The 21,251-nt window shown below is 42.1% G+C and overlaps 1 protein-coding gene across 1 annotated transcript in view; it reads left to right on the top strand.

The window, feature by feature from the left end:
- Positions 1-21,251, top strand: part of itsn1 (intersectin 1 (SH3 domain protein)) — a 54,267-nt gene that overhangs the window by 14,102 nt on the left and 18,914 nt on the right. Inside the window, 33 exon segments of the mRNA XM_034681851.1 lie at positions 2,946-3,038; positions 3,303-3,366; positions 3,488-3,648; positions 4,316-4,501; positions 5,192-5,270; positions 5,586-5,686; positions 5,783-5,846; positions 5,951-6,088; positions 6,290-6,384; positions 6,629-6,768; positions 7,026-7,148; positions 7,430-7,579; positions 7,965-8,105; positions 8,211-8,298; positions 9,004-9,143; positions 10,656-10,739; positions 15,549-15,685; positions 15,809-16,086; positions 16,341-16,433; positions 16,436-16,500; positions 18,280-18,524; positions 18,799-18,973; positions 19,176-19,205; positions 19,207-19,261; positions 19,384-19,534; positions 19,729-19,808; positions 19,898-20,026; positions 20,029-20,069; positions 20,169-20,214; positions 20,472-20,486; positions 20,489-20,597; positions 20,772-20,836; positions 20,839-20,909. Coding sequence (XP_034537742.1) covers positions 2,946-3,038; positions 3,303-3,366; positions 3,488-3,648; positions 4,316-4,501; positions 5,192-5,270; positions 5,586-5,686; positions 5,783-5,846; positions 5,951-6,088; positions 6,290-6,384; positions 6,629-6,768; positions 7,026-7,148; positions 7,430-7,579; positions 7,965-8,105; positions 8,211-8,298; positions 9,004-9,143; positions 10,656-10,739; positions 15,549-15,685; positions 15,809-16,086; positions 16,341-16,433; positions 16,436-16,500; positions 18,280-18,524; positions 18,799-18,973; positions 19,176-19,205; positions 19,207-19,261; positions 19,384-19,534; positions 19,729-19,808; positions 19,898-20,026; positions 20,029-20,069; positions 20,169-20,214; positions 20,472-20,486; positions 20,489-20,597; positions 20,772-20,836; positions 20,839-20,909 — 3,632 coding nt within the window.

The following is a 21,251-nucleotide window of genomic DNA, read 5'->3' as shown; positions in this document are numbered from 1 at the left end:
TTGACTTTTTTCTTTTTTGTTCTGTTACAATTTACAAGAGACATCAAAATCTGGTTTGAGTCTGCAGAACAGGCTGAGACATCTTTAGAAATGCAATCTGAAACACATTCAGTCCAATTTGTAGGAAATCGTCTTCTTATGTAAATGTCTGTTTTCCAAATGTTCAAAGAACTCTCTGGTTCTGGGCTGGCAGTCTAAATAAGACCAAGAGCCTGCACCACAATTTATTGATCTAATCGTCAACACATAAAACAGTTTCAGGGGAGATGCAGAATGAAGCCATGTAACAACAAGGTATACCATTGTAACAACAACCTTGCAGCATATGAGTGTTAGTCCCTCTGTAATCTTCAGGTAACCAAATGACAAAGACAGTTGACTTATTTGGACGTATGAGAAGTTGCAGCAGCCGTAGAAGAAAGCTATTGGCTGCAGTTAGAGAGATACTACAGGCAGGCGGACAGATCTCCCATCAGCAGGGTGATGAACAGATGGAACGCCAAGCAGTCACTCCAAAATGCTGTAAAAATATTTATTTATCAAACTATTAATAGATTAGAAGCATTTTGATGGAATATGTGCCTCTGTAAATGTGAACCAGTAAAACTAGCCTCAATCTTAACTGTTGAAAAATGAAGCCAGTGTGGAAGAGCAAAAACTGCAGTTCTTGGAGTTTCCACTTGAGCTAGCTGCAAAAGTCCAAGAAGTTTCAGTTAAGAACCATGTCGAATGCCTATTTTTTAAGTCTAAGAGTTATATTTTTGCATGATAAGGGGCGTGGCCAAGTGGGTGCGATGAAACGGTTTGCAGAGATGCTTTGCTGTAGAAACTTTTTCGTTTCTACATTGATCGAAAGTTAGGTGAGTGATGTTGAGACTGAGGTCTAAATTCCCCCAGATCCGTCTCCTGTCCGTCTCCGGTCCGTCTCCAATCCGTGTCCAATCCGTCTCCGATCCGTCTCCGATCCGTCTCCGATCCGCCACGGCACAGGATCTGATAGGTTTCTATTCTAGTCGATGTGTTGACCCCCACTAGATCCGCTCTGTTGCGTTCCAGCTGTGTCTCTGATCCGGCAGGTCAGAACGCAACTGATCAGATACACAAGACTTCTATTTTTGCCGGATGCCAGAGCCCGCATCAATTCAGCACAGAGCAGATGGAGCGGGACAGGAAGTCAGGCACCAAAACAAAATAAAAACCCTGTTAATTTTCAAAATAAAACACTTTGTGTAATCGTTAGATCGTTTTTAACTTAACTACGACAAAAAAATGTCATTTCGAGCGGAGCCAGGCCTGGAGTCAACAGGTCAGAGGTTTTCAGAGGCCGATAAAGACAACATGGATGAAGAGAGGAAGAGGAGAATCCTCAATTCATCGATTGCCATGGGAGAACCTCGGTCACATGACTCCGGCGGTCCTGCTCCGTGCTGCGTTCTGAAAACACAAACGGTGGGTGTTGACGGACCAGAGAGCACGGAGCCGGACCGCAGTGGATCGGAGACGGACCGGACACGGATCTGGTGGAAGTCCAGTGTGAGAGTTATCTCTCTTCTGCTAGAAAAAAAGAAGCTAACTCTCCTTGAAGTTCTTGATAATTCGATAGACGGTTGACTGAGGTGCAATCTTACTCGCTGCTATAAACTTCCCTGTTAGGCCCTTTTTGTGCAATGCAATGATGGCTGCACGTGTTTCCTTGCAGGTAACCATGGCTAACAGATGAGGAACAATGGTGTCATGCACCATCTTCCTTTTAAAGTGTCCAAGACATCAATCAGTATACGGCACTGTCAATGTGTAGTATTAGACAGGTATATAGAAAATGCCTGGACAATAACTCTAGCAAAAAAATAGCTATTTTAATCTAAAAAAAACTGTCAACTCGTTCAGGTTTAATGTGACTTTCACAGAACTTTAAGCAACAGAACAATTATTGCTACACACTTCAGGATAAGCATTGTCTCTAATAAGAGATGACAATGGAAGGAGAATAGAGAGAAGAGGAAATGGCATTCTGCCTGTATTAGTAACTGTTCTTCTACTTTAAAATGAGTCAGCATGATTTACTGACATTGCCAGTAAATGGCGAAAGATGGAGTAAAAGGGAAGCAATCTGTCACTGTTTAAATGCTGATACATGTTGATGTGAATCTTGTTTAATTAGTCAAGAAAAAAACAAGAAGTGGAGGTAAGGCCTTAGAAAGTAAAACAGACTGAGAGACCATTACTATCTGTCTGGTTTGGTAGTACTCACTGTTATGACAGCTTGGACTAAGTTTTATCACCATCTTCTTGAATAAGATGATCATTTAAATGACAATGATGGATAACATTATTTATGATTATAGCTAACATACGATTTATAAAGTTGACTGTATAAATGTGATACTGGCTATGGATATGTGGAACCCCTTTGTCAAAACCAAAACAAAGAAGTTCTTTAGATTTCAGATTGAACCCCTAAAAAAATCCTACTAGAAAAGAGAGTGTGATACAGCCAAGGTTGATATTCTGTTCAAATTCAAGAGTAGTTTCAGGCTTTACAGGTATCAATCAAGTCGTACAGGTTCTCAAAATAAACTGCTCTGTATTTACTGTCTTATTCTGTCCTTCACGTCTGCCCAAACCTCAGCTGAAGTCTGTGAAAGAAAGACACAAAATCTTCTGCATAGACTACTCTCCTCCACTTTCTAAGGCCTGTAAATCTATTCAGCTCATAGACTGACAGCCCCTTTTGTTATTTTTTCATTTGCTCATCACTCTCCCAGTTGACAGTCTTTCTCAAGAGTCGCTTAATAGGAATCTTCAGACAGGAACTGAAACTCATGACTAACACATTCTTTTCATGCCTCCTCTTTGTCTTCCACAGTTTGTGTCCAGCATTGTCTCAGCCTTCTGGTTTGGTTTGTAATCTCTGGCTGTGTGTGTTTGTTTCTCTTGCGGGTTAGGTCCAGATGTTTTTCTGATCTCAGTGGATGAGAGAGCCAAACATGATCAGCAGTTTCACAGTCTTTCTCCCACTGCCGGGGGTTACATCACAGGTAACAGTCTTTCTCCCTCTTTGTGTCCCTGATCTACACGGCACACAAACCCTTATAGTATAGGGGTAAGGTTAAACAAGGACATAAACAATGGCAGTATTGATTAAAATACTCGGTGCTTGGATCTGTGGCACAGAAAAACAGCATTACAATTAGATAAGATAAAACGTTTACAATTTCAGGTCATTTGGTTTTCTCTATATTATTTTTATCAGGCCCTCTTTTAGGATTGTTAATCATCTTATTTTCTATGTTTCTGTCAAGGCGACCAAGCCAGGAACTTCTTCCTTCAATCAGGATTGCCCCCTCCCATCCTGGCCCAAATCTGGTGAGTCACACAGTCAGGAAGTGACTTCTAGCTCATTCACTAATTACATTACACAATAATGAAGTTGAATTCTGTACATGCTAGCGTTGTAATGTTAACTTCTCCCCTCTCTCTGTCAAAGGGCCTTGGCTGATATGAACAGTGATGGCCGTATGGACATCCACGAGTTCTCCATCGCCATGAAACTCATAAAACTGAAACTCCAGGGTCACCCTCTGCCCCCCTCGCTTCCTCCCAGTATGAAACAACCCCCACTGCCTTTACCCCCACCGACTGGCTTTGGTAAGACACCACAGGAACAAACACGCAATGATTAGTGTGTGTGAGATTGTTATGTTTGTGGCAGCATGCACTCTGTTTAGATTTTTTAAGCAAAATAAAAACAAAGACTTTCAACTCATTGCAGTTTCAGGTTGTGGGGGTGACAGTTTCCTTTTTGCCTGGTTTTAATACCTTGTTATAGTTGTACACTGCTGCCGTGCTGATGAAACACTGCACAGAGTTTACCATATAGATGTTATCTTATGTTTTCAGTTAACATGTTGTCTGCTTCTCCTCAAGGTTTCTTCATTTCTTCTTGGCCCTGAAAAGGTGTTAGTAAAAATTCAGTGTTCTGTTAAAACTCTGAAGGAGAATTATTTTCACGGGGTCATTTAGGGTGATGTTTGCTCACTCTCTTTCAGTCTATTACACCTCCAAAACTAGTCAATAAAAGTCTTATACAAACACAGTTTGGAGCCAAAAAGCTCCTCTTCTTCATTGCACACCATGTCTCAAATGCCTCATTAACTTGTACTAATATATGATGGCTAATCTTCCACTGGAGATATTATTTTAAGGGAGTATTATCTGATCTGTGTCTCAGGCATCATGCAGCATGCCGGTGTGTAAAAAAAGAGAACACCTCACATAATAATAATGTCTGCGTTGTTTATCTCTCTGTCTGCAGGCATGCCCCCCATGGCTTCCATCACAGCTCCTCTTTCAGGCGTGCCTCCGCTCCCCCTCCCACCTCTCCCTGTAGGGGTGTCTCCCCCGCTGGTCTCATCGGCCCCGCCTCCCCTCCCCCAGCCCATCGCCAATGGAGCTCCTCCCACAGGCATCATGCAGCCCATCTCAGGCTTCTCCCACACAGGTAGAATACTGTTAACTGCGCATCAGGGGAAGCGGGTGTATTGAAATGTTTGCTTTGTGTCTTTAGCTCTTGTGGGCGCGAGCAAAGGTCTCCTTTCTCAGCTTCTGTTTACTCATAATAAAACATTAATAGTTACATTGTAGACAGTCAGGTGCTGGGATTCTGTCTGTATGAATTGCAGTGCTAAATCCTACTGCAATGCATGTAAAGCTTTGACTTTGTTTTTTACAAACTGAACATAATATTATAACAAAAGAAGAATGTTATGATATGGCATGAAATAAGGGCTGCACCATGGTGCAGTGGTAAGTGCTGTTGCCTCACGACTGGGGCCTGCTCTCCTTCTCTCCAGGCAGCCTGGCTTCCTTCCACAGTCCAAAGACACACACTCAGCTTAATTGACCACTCCAAATTGTCTGTAGGTGTTAGTGTCTGGCTGTCTGTGTATATGTTGGCCCTGTGATAGGTTAGTCAGCTGTCCAGGGTGTACCCTACCTGTCGCCTATTAACATTTTGGATAGGCTCCAGCCCCCCCCCCCCGACCCTGAATGGGATATGCAGTATACCCAGTGGATGGATGGACATGAAATGAAACACTTAACAAAATGTATACACTTCTTGAAGTTAGGCTTAAGAAGTTTACTACATAACTTCAGCCTCATACCAAATGTCTTCTTTTGTGTCTTTCAGCTCCCTCTGTCAACAAGTCATCTTCATTTAATCGTTCCAGTATCAAGCTGCAGAAGGGGTCTTCCTTTGAAGCTGCTAGGTAGGCCACATAACCAGAAATGTCTGCAGTATTTTATCTGATAACGATCTACTAGAATGAGAAAATGTGTGGTTAAAAAAGTTTTTTGACATATTCTGTAGTTTCTCTTAGCTCGCAATGACCAGCTCTTCTACTTTAAACCAACTGAATTGTTTATATAGTCTCTTATTACAAGCTGATTCAAAGTTTGGCTGTACACTCAAACTTGCCAAAGAGCTTAGGAACATTTTAAATGTGCATTCTACATTTTATGTGCTTATTTTTTTCTGGGGAAGCATCTTTTCACATCAATTTATTTTCAAAATCTGGTCCTAGTGCTCTGCCCCCCCCTGACTGGGCCGTTCCTCAGTCCTCCCGCCTGAAGTATAGACAGCTTTTCAACTCTCATGACAAAATGATGAGCGGACACCTCACAGGTACCCTCCACACACAACCAAATGTCATTCACTGCACACAGTAAATGCACCTGCTGATCATTCATCCTCTTCATTTGATACGTGACTGTGATGCAGGTCCTCAGGCTCGTACTATTCTGATGCAGTCCAGTCTTCCTCAGGGCCAGCTGGCCACGATATGGTCAGTGCAAAGAAATCAACCTCTAAACTTCTATAAAGATAAGAGTGCATACTGAGCATTTCTCCTTAATTAATACAATTTCTTCTTTTCTGTCCCTCCTGTAGGAGTCTATCAGATATTGACCAGGATGGAAAGCTGACCGCGGAGGAGTTCATCTTAGCCATGCACCTCATAGATATGGCCATGTCAGGGTTACCGTTACCACCTGTCTTACCCCCAGATTACCTCCCACCCACCTTCAGGTACTAAATACTCTCTTAACTGACTCAATCAAATCAACATGCTAGTTTTGTGAGTAGTTACGCATTAGTTTTAATAAGTACTCTTGTCCTGCACTTGCATAAAAGCTGTGAACTTCAATAGAATGAATGAAATGGATTTGTGAGTCTGATAAGGATAGTAGTGGTGTGTGTATTAGTAATGGGTGTGTTTTTGTCTTGAAGGCGGGTACGAAGTGACAGTGTTCAGTCAGACCAGAAGAGCGTTCAAGATGAGCTGGAGGAGGAGACAGAGTGCAGCCAGGACAAGAAACTACCAGGTGATTGGTCTTGTTACTAAAATAACTCTGGATTGTTTACTATCTATTTACACTTCAATTTGAGTACAACAAGTCGTAGATTAACAAATTAAACAACACCAAAACACAAATGACATGAATCAAAGCAGAGCAGTGTGTGTCTGAGGGTACAAGGCAACACTTTTGCCATTTTCTTCCTCGTTACAACTCTAAAAGAGTTGAACTATAGACATTCTTTATGTAAAGGCTTTTTGTATCATCCCAGTGACATTTGAGGATAAGAAAAGGGAGAACTTTGAACGAGGAAACCTGGAGTTGGAGAAGAGACGCCAGGCTCTGCAGGAGCAGCAGAGGAAAGAGCAGGAGAGGCTGGCTGCACTGGAGAGGGAGGAGCTGGAGAGAAAGGTACATCGGTGTCTTTGTTCACACTATTTGCATTGAAAATATGAATTAATCATGTTTTATGGCTCTTCCATAAGCTGATAACATATTTGCATTTATAATAGCCACCTTGCTCCACTGCAAAAGTCTTTAAAATGAATCAGTATGTTTATAAAATATTAAAACCGCGTCGAAACAAGGAGTACATGAAAATGAGTGAGCCGTTACGAACACCAGAGCTGTTTTCCCTGCTTGCTCATGTCATCGTGGTTTTGTTTCAGGAGCGTGAGCGTATGGAGCAGGAGAGGAAACGACAACATGAATTGGAAAAACAACTGGAGAAGCAGAGAGAGTTTGAGAGGATGAAAGAAGAGGAGAGACGCAAGGAGATAGAGAGGAGAGAGGTATGAAGGAAAGAGACGAGGAGGAGGAAATATGATTACCCGGTGTGTTTTCTTAATTGAAGAGTCGTGGTTGAGCTGCTGCAGACTAATTACAACCTCTGCAGACACTAAGAGGCCTTTGACTGCACACCAACAGCCCTCTCTAAATCAAACAGTAAAGAGCCAAATTGACCGGACTGTGTAGTGTGTACTCAAGTGTGTAATATATGAACAGAATACATACATATCATCTTGAAAACTAAGGTTTCCTCATAGTATATCTGTGTGTTTCGTCCATTCAGGCTGCCAAGCGTGAATTGGAGCGTCAGCGTCAGCTCGAGTGGGAGCGTCAACGTCGCCAGGAGCTCCTGACTCAAAGAAACCGAGAGCAGGAGAGTATAGTGCTGCTCAAAGCCAGGAAGAAGACCCTTGAGTTTGAACTCGAGGCTCTGGTAATCAAACATACACCCCACAACTAAACATGCCGTGTACACAGAGGAGAAAAAAGAGGGCAGTGTTTTTCAATCTATGGGGTAACATTTCGAAGAAGTGACGACATGGCAATTATTTAGAGTCATAGCAGGTTTTTCAAACATCAAAAGGAGGAACAATCTCATGATGTTCAACCCCATCACTGTGTTAAACTTCTTGACTCTCAGAACAAGTCAGTTTGAGTGATGATTGTGGGCTTTAAATATCCTTCAAGAGCTTGATTGATTTTTGCCAACAGGAAGAACAAAACAGCTGTCGACTATAACTCTCTTTAACTTAATATTTTGTACATCTGCAGTAATGTAATAGTATTTTCATTCCCATTATTTCTCTCCCAATCTCTAGAATGATAAGAAGTCTCAGTTAGAGGGCAAATTGAAGGATGTCCGGTTTCGTCTATCGGCTCAGCGACGAGAGGTGGAGCAGACCAATCAGACAAGAGAAACTCGAATTGCAGAAATCACCCTCCTGCAACAGCAGCTGCAGGTACCAAAAGCACAAATAAACCATCATCGGCACTTCTTAGAGTTTGTCGAATTTGCTTGATCGAGGATCTTGATTATGTATTTTCTACTTCATGTTTGTCTGCAGGACTCCCAGCAGTGGTTGGGGAGGCTGATCCCTGATAAACAGAGTCTCAACGATCAGCTGAAACAGGTTCAACAGAACAGTCTGCATCGTGAGTTCTGCTTCTACCTAACTACATCATCTCGTGCATATTCTTACCATGATGTTTAAGAGTGTCTTGACTGGAATTGTAGGGTCACTTGACTTTTATCTCAAGACCTGTGCCTTAATACACCGCTCAGTGGAATTAATCAAGCCTAGTTGATCAATTAGGGATTTCTTTTGTCACCCCCCAGAAAGAAGTCCTGTTAATTCAACAAAGTTGTTGAATCAGTATTGTGTGAATTATAGATTACCTTAATCAGTAGCCCTGTCATAAGCAGGATAATGAGCTGTAAGCAGGTCATTATAGCTGAAGCAAACCTCGACAGAGTGTCAAGCCTGGGTCTTTGCTCTCCAGGAATAATCCCCCACATATGTTTAACCCTTGTTCCATAGCTAATGACTGTCTTGTAGAATGGGGATAAATTAAATTACAAATGTGTTGTTGTCACGCTGGATACAGCAAAAAAAAATAATTCTGGCTCCTGTTAAGTTATTACTTCGTAAAAACACCTACACCAGTTCTCAGGTCTTTTACAAGCACAGGTCCAGACTTACTGTTTGAGCTACAGCAGTGTAATGCAACCTCTCTCATACTCTCTTCTTTGTGTGTATGTGTGTGTGTGTGTGTGTGTGTGTGTGTGTGTGTGTGTGTGTGTGTGTGTGTGTGTGTGTGTGTGTGTGTGTGTGTGTGTGTGTGTGTGTGTGTGTTCAGGTGATAGCCTGTCATCTCTGCAGAAGGCTGTGGAGCAGAAGGAGTCCAGCAGACAGCAGCTCAGAGAACAGTTAGATGCTGTGGAGAGGGAAACAAGGGCAAAACTGCTGGAAATAGACGCTTTCAATACCCAGCTCAAGGTAAAAAGCAAGTTGGCCAACATGTTATTACAGGACACGAGCCAAAGGGCAGGTCTTATACTATAATGCTAATACTAACAGTAGTATTTCCTAATCAACTCAACTATAAATTAACTTCATATCAAGGCACAGATAGTCTGATTACATTTAGATACCAGAGATTCATGCAAACAAGGTACTGCACCTCAGGTGTCTATGAATATGTCTTCCATGCGCTTATCCCAAGTCCACAGTTGTTTTTCATTTAAAGATAGTAAATGCTTTCTTTCAAGTCTTCAAAGTCTAAGACAAACTCTCAATGAGCGACCCATTCCATCAGATTGTGTTTTCACTATTTACGTCTCACGTTTAGTGGCCCTCGACATAGACAGAAAAATTCCATAAAACAACTCATTAACATTAACTAACACTTACATTTTTATGTTCATGTAGCATGAAAATGGAGTACTGGCATGTTGTAATCAGTTCCATGATGTTAATTTCTTTTAGGTTTGGTACAGTGCTGTAGTACTTCAGTGACTCAGATAAATATATTTAACTCATGAACTGTCTGACTTACCCACTAACTGATTAGATGTTTGTCTACGCTAAAAACACTGGATTGTTTTTGTGACTTTAGCTTGATATACTGTTCTGACCTGCTCCTCATCCTCACACTAGCCCCACGTCCACTGAGGTGTTTAAATTTGTCATATTTACATCTGTCCTCTGTATCTGTGTTTGTATTAACGTTTTGTGCTGTTGATTACTGTGCTTTGAAGAGAGCTAGCTGTGCACAGGAACACTGCGTAGTGTCCTCGACGGCTGCTTCATATTGCTTTCACAACGCAGCGATTTATACAGCTGAGAGAGGAAGATGGAGGGGAGAGTCAGAGCACAGCAGTCTGTTTATGTTTGCTGGACCACCTATTGTCCCTGTTTTCTTTTTCTCATTTCCTAATTGTTTCCCAGGAACACTGAGTCAGGTCAAAGTGAGGAGAATAGGCTCAACGAGGAGGAGAAAATGAGAAAGAAGAGGGGGAAGGGAGGATAGCAGAGACAACACAGACCTCAATAAATAGATTTTCTGATGGCTAATTGAATGAAGCTGGTTCTCAGTATTTTCCTGTGTAGTAAACATAACACAGTGGTGTAAGGAAGTGATGCAAAGCATATGAGAAACAAACACAGCCAGAAATGTTGGATACCGGTTTTCTCATGTCTCGGTGGATGTGATTCTTTTCCCAACAAAGCCATATACCACTGAGATGTAAACAATATGTGACAATACTGCCCTACGCCTTCCTTTCTACACCACTTCCTCTCTCTCTCCCGTCACACTGCTGTTTCCCTCTGTCCCCCCTCTCATCCTCGATGCTTGCTGTCCTTCTCCTGCCTCTTCATCACCCTGTATTTCTTGCCTTAATTTTTCTTCTTATTCTTTGTAAATCAACATAATGAACCCTTCCTTCTATATTTTCTACTCCTTTATTTATCTCCTACACTGGCCTTTTGCTCCCTTGCCCATGCCAGTCTCTGTGTGAGTTCTATGCCAACCACTGTGCCAGGATAGAAGCCCTTCGACGCCAGCTTCAGGAGGAACAGAGGGGGAGACAGGTAGAGCACACTGCCACTACTGGACTGGGGTGGTACTGCAGCAGGGATATTCTCTTAAATATAAAATAATACCAAATCATCTGTTGAATACACCGCCTTTTATGGCAGACCTGGAGCACAGAGCAGATATTTCTCATAGCATATGGACCTGCACTGATCCACACAGCAGACTTTATTAGACAGGAACAAAAGTCAAACATAGAGCACCCTCCTGTCAAACTACTAACTATGTTAGAAAGGCTTTACTGTCTAACACATGCAAACCAGACTATGCCTGGTTTGATGCTCCCTAGGCAGCTTGATATATTGCAGCCGGTTGAAGCTTGAATGCAATCATATAAGTATGGCTACTGAAAGCACTCACTTACTCACATACTGATTCTGGTGTGACTATTTTTTTAAACTCACCCCTGACAAGGAAGCATACAACTCTCAGTAATTCAAAGCATTTGTAACATATTAAAAACAGGAAGAAAGTAGGAAATACAATTACAAGAGAGAGATATTTATACCTAAAATACATATTTGTTAGGTTAATTTCTTAGAGGATTAATCAAACCCTTTTCGAAGTATAGAACAATTGTGTCAGTATTGCCAGTATCCTAAAACTGGAGCGTCAGCCAATATCCATTGAACACATAAAGTAGGAAAAATGGCGTGAGGTAACTTTGAAAATGTCACAGAATGAAATATTCTCAGCACTGTCTGCAGTCAAACGTGGCAAGGAGTCTCATTCGAGCAGATAACAATCTATACTAGAATTAAATGAAAATGCATCATAGTGTTAATATTCAAATGAGCTATGTTTCAGGATGTAGAGTACCTCTGTATTCTTATAAGCCTGCAAAAATAGTGCACAGGCCTTGTTGCCTAACACTGTTTTTATTTCATCTGAAAAACCACCACATTGGTTATTTGCATATTTTTCCTCTATGAAATTTACATTAACATCAGTCTAAAAAAAGGCTTTATCAATCTACTGAAACTCTTATTGAACACCTTTTAAAAAGCTTTACTGTCAGCGTCTTTTTCAGTGAAGATACTGTAGTCTAGTTAAAGAAGCTTTTCAAGCTCTTTGCAATTTGCCCTAACCCTAACCCTAACTAAGCTGACCGCAGGGCCGATGCCAACTTCACCCTGTTTTTTTAACACTGGCTCCTCTTACAGTTGTTCATTACTCATCACAGTGACTCATGAGAGCCTCTCCTGGCATGAGTCAGTGTCTTATTGTGTTCCCCCTTCTTTATTTATTTATTTATCTTAGGTTACATTTTTCACTAAGAGAGTATTGCCAAGCTTGAATCAGGGATTAAAATGTACGTTCAGGCTCTTGAAAAGCAATTTTAAATGAATTAAGATTTTAATGTATATATGTCAATTATTTCAGAAGAGTTGCTCTTTAGTTTGTTTTAAAAGTTAAATATGTTAAAAGAATATAGTGTAAGAACGTGCACAAAATAATCAAACCAGCCCAACTCAAAATAAGACAAAAATTTAAAAAGTTTTGGTTGTAAATTATTAGCTTGATTCAAACAGTGCATAAAAATGAAAGATGGTTTAGGCAAGGCCCCTCCAAGAGGTCTTAAAGTGTCCAGTTTTGCCATCTCTTTACTTCAAGAGTTCAGAATAGCTTGCTGCAATAAAAACATTTGTACATACATGACCTGTCTGGGAGTGTGTGTCTGTGTCTAAAGAATGGTTGATCATCAGTGTGTGTCTGTATATACTGTGTATATGTGTGTTTCAGTGCCAGGAGCAGGGACAGCTACAGGAGTGTGTGTCAGCCGTCAGGGTGTGTCTGGCTCGGCTAGACTACGTTATACAGGTCTACACACCAACCCAGTCTCCCCACTCTCCCCTTCCTCTCTCTTATTTGATCTCCTTTTAGTCTTCTGTACCTTCTTTCCTTTTCTTCTCCCATGACTCTAAATCTTTTCTTCCTTCTCTTTCTCAAATCACCCTCTCTTTGTTTTTCTCTTTCCCTCTTTTAGTCCCTCAGCTAAGCTGGTGTTAACTCACTACTTAGCCAGCTGGGTAACTGTGCTCCCATAGTTAGTGCTGTATCTAGTTGTTATTCTATGCTAGCAGTCTTGCTAGTTTAGCGGGTGTACTTTATGCTGTTGCTATGCCAGGCTACTTTACTAAAATACAGTGCCGTAGTGTACCGCTGCTTCGTGTATGCTGTACCAGGAGATGTTTCAGCCAGACAAATAGAAGCTAGCTGACATTTAGCAGGCTGTATGAGTTTGGAAGCTCTATCTTATGTGGTTGAATGTGTGCGTGTGTGTGTGTGTCTACTCTGTGAGTGAAGGAGTGTATGCATGGCCTGCTGTGTTGTCTCATGTCCTCCACTTCCTGTTTCAGGTAATTTGGATTCCACTCTCTCCAGAGTTGTAGTTTCTTCTCCTCCGTCATCCCTCCTCTCTGATTGGTTTGCTTGTTTCTGACGGTTACTTCACGTTGGTTGTTTGGCTGAAACACAACAGCTGCCTTGTGTTGTTATAGTAACAGAGTGTGTTCTAATGGCACAGCTGGTTGTCATGACTACACAGAACTGCCACCACTGCATCCACAAACTCCCCCTACATCATTCCCCCCCCCCCCTTTTTTGTTCATATCTAACCCCTCCCTCAAGCATACTGTGCCTTGTGTAAGCTCCGCCCCACTGTCATAGCTGGAGTCCTGTACCTTGGGCTGGATCGCTGCTAACCTCCAGCATTGTAAAAAGCCCCCCCTCTAGTAAAATCCCCTCTCATCAGACATCTGTTAATCTGACAGACTGAAAAATAAATTACATTCAGAGAGTTTTGCTTTTCAAATCAATCCCTTTAACTTGACCGTATCAGGTTCACGTCATCTGCAAAACATGCCAAGATCAAGCGGCAACCTCCGGTCTAAAAATATGAGTCCAATGTGGAAGTGCTAAAATCTGCAGTTCATCAAGGATCCGCTTGAGGCTGGCCTTAGAAGTACCGGAAACCACATACATACAAATTCAAAAAAGCTGACCTTTACAGCAGAAATAAACATGTTTACAGCCTGGAACAAAAAACAAGTGTAGTCTGGATAGCTAATTTCTCAATCGGCACACACTATAGGGGGAATGACATTTTTTTTCTAATACAACAACTTCAAAGATATTGAGATTACAAGTCTTCCAATGAGAGGTACAGCTGACTTGCGTGACAGGCAGGAACACTGAAGCTGTTGGCTAGGAGGCTCAAAGCCCGCCTCTTTACGTCACTATCGCTCGACAGCAGCAATATGGCTGCCACTGCCAATTGGCCTCAAAACGGCGCTTCAGAACAGATGGGTGACGTCACGGATACTACGTCCATATTTTATACAGTCTCTGGCCAAGATGAGCATTTCAGTCACATTTATATATCACATTGCTTGCTAGCACTACCAAAACACAAGTACAGAATGGGATGTGTTCTTTCATGATTTGAAAGTGTAATACTGTGCAAAGGCAAGTTCACCGAGCAGCGGATTTCTGTTTAACAAATATAGGAACATTATAAGTAATCCACAGTCACAGCACTGTCGGAGAAACACATGCTGCATGGAACTATATATTTTCCGCCATGGTACTGGCAGGTGAGAAGAACAAAGGAGTAGTGACTGAACACAGTTTGATAGATCATAAACAAGAGTCACTTAAAAATTAGCATGGGCTGTCCCACTTACCCAGTCACAATACCAGGAGTTTCCTCCAGTAAAAATGTGGAGGCCAAAATAGATCCCCTGAGATCCTGAAACATAGCTGCAAGACATAATGTAGAAAACAAATCTACTTATCATTGACCTAGAAGTCAGTGAGAGAGTCATTCCTCTTATCTTTGTGCCCAAATTTCACTGCTGCCCCCTGTTTCACCCCAGTTCAGTTGTTGGCACTTACACATCTCTAATTTAGTGTACCAACCACTATTAGACATAAGAAGAGGAAACCATCTCCCCTTTCATTAATGTCTGTAGTAAGATCCCTTACTAAGATCCCTCAGGTCAGTACAGTCTACAGCAGACCAGGTTCTGTAGTCAGTTTAAAGACAGACACTCATGTAAAGTTCAACGACTTGTGTGTTAATGTTTGTTGCATTACCTCTTGCTGTCCTTCCTCTCTTTTGTTAATCTGGTGAACACAGCTTTGAATTGGTCAACAGAGCCGTCAGTCATTGTGCTGTACTTCTTTAAACAGGAATCGGGTCAAAAATTGGCCTGACCATCTTATAGTGTGTACCCTGCTGTACTTGTTCTGATGTCAGTAAGTAAAAGAAGCTCCAAATGTTTTGGCTTCACTTTTAGGGAGCTGCCAGGTCCATCTTCTCAAACAGTTAATGGAACAGTGCCATAATTTCTTGCTTTCTATAAAAGGGTTGTTTAATCCGTAACCATCACATATTAAATGTCATGATCACACAGAAAGGATATGTTTCCTGTTTCCTATTTTAATGTGGTCAGAGCGCTTCAGGACAGATAGGATCTTATGCTCAATCATTTCCTGCAGAGCATCAACTAAGAGTCCTGTCCCTCCTCAAGAGCAACAAGCTGTTGTCAGCCCTGTAGGGAGTGACATCCAGTTAATTGACATGGTTATTGGCAGGTATGTCTCATCACCTCAGTGACACAGCTAAAGGGGCGGAGCTTGCCTTGATCACCTGACTAATACATATCGCTGCTACTGCTGCTGCTGCTGTTGTTGTTGTTCTTGTTCTTGTTTGATGTTGATGGCAAACCCGTAGCAACCAGCCCTCTGGTCCCACTTCCTCCTCACCACTGTTCCGTCCTGTATCCCATGATGCCTTGCAGGAGCTGAGAGAGATCCACAGCCGGCAGCAGAGACAGAAGCAAAAGGACATGGAAGGAGACACGCTCTCACTGACACACACACACTCTCACATGCACACACCCATCGAGAGAAAGTCTGCTGAACTGCAGGAGAGCAGGTATGAACGAAATGAAGAGAACTGTCGAAGACTTTAATCAATTCCAAGCTGCTACAGTAAGACAGGACATCTTTGTAGTATAACATAATCATCTGATGTACTTCTCTTCCTCTCATCTGGCAGGTTGTCATCAGATGAAGGTGTGGCCTGGAGGGACGAAACAGCAGGCTCTGCCCCCAGACTCCCTAGCCCTGCCTCCATCTCTGCACCCCATGCCTGGCTGAACCGAGTGACTCAGGAAGAGGAGGAGAGGAAGAGGAGAGGGCTGGAGGAGGAGGAAGAAGGACTGAAGGGAGCAGGATCATCAGATGAGAAGGAGGATGAGGGGAGAGGAAAGAAGGACATGCAAGAGAAACTGAACAAGTTGTTCAGCCAGCCGCCCGACCCCTGGGCTTCATCAGGTTTGTATGACCGTTGAAGTTTTAGAAATGCATGAAAAGAATCACATATGACAAAATGAGACCACAATACCGGGAAAGCAGCCATTGGGATTTTTTTTTATCAACAAATCAATTCATTAATTATCTGTTTAAGCTTTATGAACACATTTGGAGCCAAGTGTCATGGGAGTTGCTCATACGGTTAGGAAAAATTCATGCCTACATTCAAGGGTCTGGACATAAGGCTCAAGTCAAATTTTCCTGTGTACTTTCAGTGGAAAAGGTTCCAGTACCCGGTCTGTTTGAGCAGAAGGTGGCAGTCACCGCCTTTGACCAGCAGCAGCAGCCAGTGAAGGTGGTCTACTACAGAGCTTGTATCCCTTTGATGCTCGCAGCCATGATGAGATCAGTATCGCTCCTGGAGATGTGATCATGGTACGTAGCGTTTGCACACACTTGAAACAAAAACATTTATATCAAATCAGCGTGGTAGAACAACATGGAAACACTGGATGATAATGGTGGACTATTAGCATCCAACTTTACCTCAAATAAGTCAGTGACTGCCGCTTTTATATATCAAGTGTGTTTTTATTAAAGCCATCTGTGTATATGTATGTCTGTTTTTTTCTTGGACTCTACCCTCTCTCCGGTGCGTTGGTGTGTATGAGTGTGCGTTGTGTGTATTAACTGTCTCCTCTCTCCTCTGCTGTGCAAACTGAAGGTGAAGGGGGAATGGGTAAGTTCTTGCCCCAGCCTAGTGTTGTGCCTTCACCAATCCCAAGCCAGCACCCCCCATGTGAAGTCTTGCTGTCATTGGTTCATCTCATGTCATTGCCGTGCCATTCATTACCAGTGAATGAATGTCTTTGGATCAGTCATTGTTATCACACGTGCTCACTTTGTGTTACTTGTATTGTTTTTACAGAGAAAATTGGAAGTTTGAGATGTGTTTAACTATCAGAGCGTTAGGCACAGAGGAATAATAAGCCTACCTTACCTCAGGCTACAGCCACACATAATGAGGTTACCTTTCTTAAGCATAGCTTTAAATGTGTTTACACCAAACACTTGAACTACACCAGAGTTGTCCAACTGACCCCTTTAAGTGGGAATATTTACAAAATCCGATGACCCTGTTGAGTGAAAACTCTGGGACTTTTGGAGAGATTGTACTCATGTTGACTTCTTAATCAGATCTTTTCACTCGGTATTTCCTTCTCGGAACTCAGTAACATTATCCTAACATTAGAGAGAGAACAAACATCAGAGTCAGAATCTTGACTCCCAGCAGTTAACCCAAGTTTAATAACTTATTTTGCTGGGCTTGTTGTCTTTGCTTACAACTGTTGTACTTTTAAGTTCCTCAGTTTTAAAGCTGCCTCTTTGCATCCAAGCAACTTTACAGTAGATGTTTTGCTTCCTGCTTGCACTGGCACGCATAGGTGTATATGATCAGGCATTTTCAGGCCTGCTATCATGATTGGATATTACTTTTGAAACTTGGCTGAAGTGCCGCTTTGAGCAGAGATGTTTTATTTTGAAGTATCACATTAGTTTGGATGCAGCCTCAGGCTGATTTGGGGATTAACATAAAATGTGTTTTTCTTACAGTCATTGTTTTCTCCAAATGAAACATCATGAATAGGAGGAGACAGCCAGCTGGTGTTTTTTTTCTTTTTTTTTTTTCTTTTTAATAAAACATTACAAACCACAAACCACAAACCATCCACATCCCACGCTCCGCAGCCTTTTAACACATTTAATGTTCAAAAATGAAATAAAAAAGGTTTTAAAGAAAGCAGTAATGGACAGCAACTTTGTTGACAAGTGAAAAGTAAAATATGGAAAAAGGATTTGAAGTGAAGGTAAAGCAGCAGAGTACACATGACTTAATTTATAGAGTTAGAGGTCTTTGTGCATAGAATAGTAAATAGAGGCTAGCAAGTAGACCAAAAAAAAATTGTTTTAAAATAAGATGTTTAAAGTTAAGTTAAAATGATACTGTGTTAACCCAATCATCTGCTAATCTGTTAATCCTGCTTCCTGGATTTCAGCTCTGAACATTTGCTGCTGCTGTTGTAGCGATTGTTGTTCCCTCCACTGCTCTGTTCTGCCATAAGTCTAAAAACACACTCTCATTTCTCTGTCAGTTTGCGTCGTCAGTGTGCTTATGCTTCAACCCTCTTTAACCCTGCTTCTCTGCTCTCACAGGTGGATGAATCTCAAACAGGGGAACCTGGCTGGCTGGGAGGAGAGCTCAGGGGGCGAACTGGTTGGTTTCCTGCCAATTATGCTGAACGGATACCTGACAGCGAAGCGCCAATCAGCCTGCGTTCGTCAGCCTCAGCCACACCCACGACAGCCCAGCAGCCAATGAGCACGCCTCCCCCAGCTCCTGGACAAAACACCTCCTCTGCGTCCTCCACCAACAGCAACTGGGCTGATTTTAGCACCACGTAAGTCTTGCTGGTGTACTTCAGTGGTCCAATTAGAGACAACCATTTTACAACCTTATACATATCTATATTTAGATCAGTCAACATAGTAAAAAGTAAAAAGATTTGCAAAGGTATAATCAAAAACAATTCACCTGTGCAGTCGATTGATTTATTTGCACCCCACTTCCTATGTCACCTTTTAAATCTTGTATAATCTCTATTTTAATGCACACTATTTTAAACTAAATATCTGTTGTATTCTTAATATTTTGTGTGTGTTCTGTATTTTCAGATGGCCCTCCAACACAGCAAGTCAGTCAGAGAGCGAAGGGTGGGACGCATGGCCAACCTCGTCAGCAAGTCAGAACCCCTCCCTCAGCGTTCCCTCAGCACAGCTACGACAACGCTCTGCCTTCACACCTGCTACCATGACAGCAGGCTCCTCCCCCTCTCCTGTGCTTGGACAGGTACAGACATAAGGCTTCTTATATAGATGGTTGATTATTTTTCCTTAAACTTGATCCCAAGGTTGGCTCTATATGGAAACCTTGTCCTTGCTTACCATCCTCTTTTAAAGAAGATAATCAATGAAGAAAATCAAAGTTGCTGATTTGTTCATATGGAGACATCTGATGAAAGAATGCAATGGACTGCTCCTCTGTCTTTCAGGGGGAGAAGGTAGAGGGTCTGCAGGCTCAGGGCTTTGTATCCATGGAGAGCAAAGAAGGACAACCACCTCAACTTCAACAAAAACGGGTAAATGATCCCTGTTCTTTACCGATACACACTGTAATCTCTGGACTGTTGTGTTTTCATCAGTCAGTCTACACCTTTTTTTTGTGCATATAACTTAAAGTTGTGTTGTTTCGTTTCATACAGATAATAACAGTGTTGGAGCAGCAGGACATGTGGTGGTTAGGTGAGCTGCAGACTGGACAGAGAGGCTGGTTCCCCAAAAGTTACGTCAAGCTCATCTCTGCCACCATGGGGGCCCCTGTTAGTGTCGCATCACGCAGCAAAAACACAAGGTAGGTTAAATGTAACATCCAAAGTAATTGAGTATGTAAATCCTGAGTTTTTTAGGTTATTTCTCTCCAACGAGAAATGCTTTAACCTCAAAGAGTATATAAAGATCTTGACACCTGCTTAGGTTTTGCTGCATCCGTCAACTTTTCTCATTACATATTAAACTTAAACAGTGCTTGTTCTTTGTCTCTTCCAGTGAGTCTGGAGGAACTGACAGCCCACCCAATGGGAAACGCCCCTCCCCCCTCCCAACAAAACCCTCAGATTCTGGAGAAGGTAAGACACACAAACATGTGATCGCAGTTTAACTTTGTAAAGGTTGAGCAGGTAACTCTTATTCAACATGTCAGTTTGCGTCTGCACAGAGTATGTGGCCATGTACACCTATGAGAGCAGCGAACAAGGGGACCTCAGTTTCCAGCAAGGAGATGTTGTTGTGGTGACCAGGAAAGAAGGGGATTGGTGGACAGGCATGGTTGGGGGAAAGACAGGAGTCTTCCTTCCAATTATGTCAAACCTCGAGACTCAGTCTCAGAGGTGAGATTAAGTTGGAGCAGACCCATGGATGTGTCTTTTTAGGTTATTACCCACTGATGGATGTATGGATTGTTTACTTAAACTCTTTCTCTGTTTTAGTCTTTGGGACCATCAGGGAAGACAGGCAGCCTGGGAAAGAAGCCAGGTAATATTCACTTACTCCGTAAGGCTGATTATTACATCTGTAGCAATGTCTGCACTTCTGTATTTTTTAGTCCCAGACCATTACCCTTATTCTGTCAAAATAATTCACTTCATGAAACCAGGTTTGAACACCTTGCAAAATTAAGCAATCAGAAACTGAAACTTAAAGATTTACTAAAATACTATACTCCAAAAGACTGCAGATTCTAGGAGCAGAATAAACATTTAGTACATCATCTCCTGTCTGTCTCTCAACAGAGATCGCTCAGGTGATTGCCCCTACAGCGCTACAGGAGCAGAGCAGCTGACATTAGCTCCAGGACAGCTCATCCTCATCAGAAAAAAGAACCCAGGGGGCTGGTGGGAGGGTGAGCTACAGGTAAACAAGCATAAACTAGAGGATGAAAGTACATTCACTTCTCTTTTAATATATTTTTGAAGGGCATTTTCAACTAGATAGTCTTTATTTCTGATAGTTATATAAAGTTTGATGGATGGATAATGTGGACATGTGCTGACTCCAGTTTGCATGATATGTCATGACTGGTCCAGGCCCGTGGGGAAAAAGCGCCAAATAGGTTGGTTTCCAGCCAACTACGTGAAGCTGCTCAGTCCGAGCACCAGCAGACTACGCCAACAGAGCCCACCCCTCCGAAACTGGCTCCTCCCAGCACAGGTACACTCACATTCACACAGGTAGAAATAGAAGACTATCAATAAATGCAAGTTTGAGCTGGCTTTCATGTCCAGAACCTTTTGTTTATGCTCTCTCAGACCTCCAAGTAAGAAGTCATCATAAAACAGCAAAATCTAGCAATTTCCACAGGATACATGAACTCATATTGTGGGGAAGCAGATTTCTACTTTATATTTGCTAAACTATTAAACCTTACTATTTAAACCTTGATTTACTTTAGCTACAGGAGGCACCAAGCCTTTATTTGAAGCAGACTTTTATTGTGAAACACACTAATTACTCCATAGGACCTTTATGGAATTTGCTGCCCCCATTCTGCAAAATATTCTTCAGCTCAGGCA

This window comes from Notolabrus celidotus, chromosome 4 (assembly GCF_009762535.1).
Source record: "Notolabrus celidotus isolate fNotCel1 chromosome 4, fNotCel1.pri, whole genome shotgun sequence".
NCBI lineage: Eukaryota > Metazoa > Chordata > Actinopteri > Labriformes > Labridae > Notolabrus > Notolabrus celidotus.
This window is presented reverse-complemented; position numbering and strand designations above follow the sequence as displayed.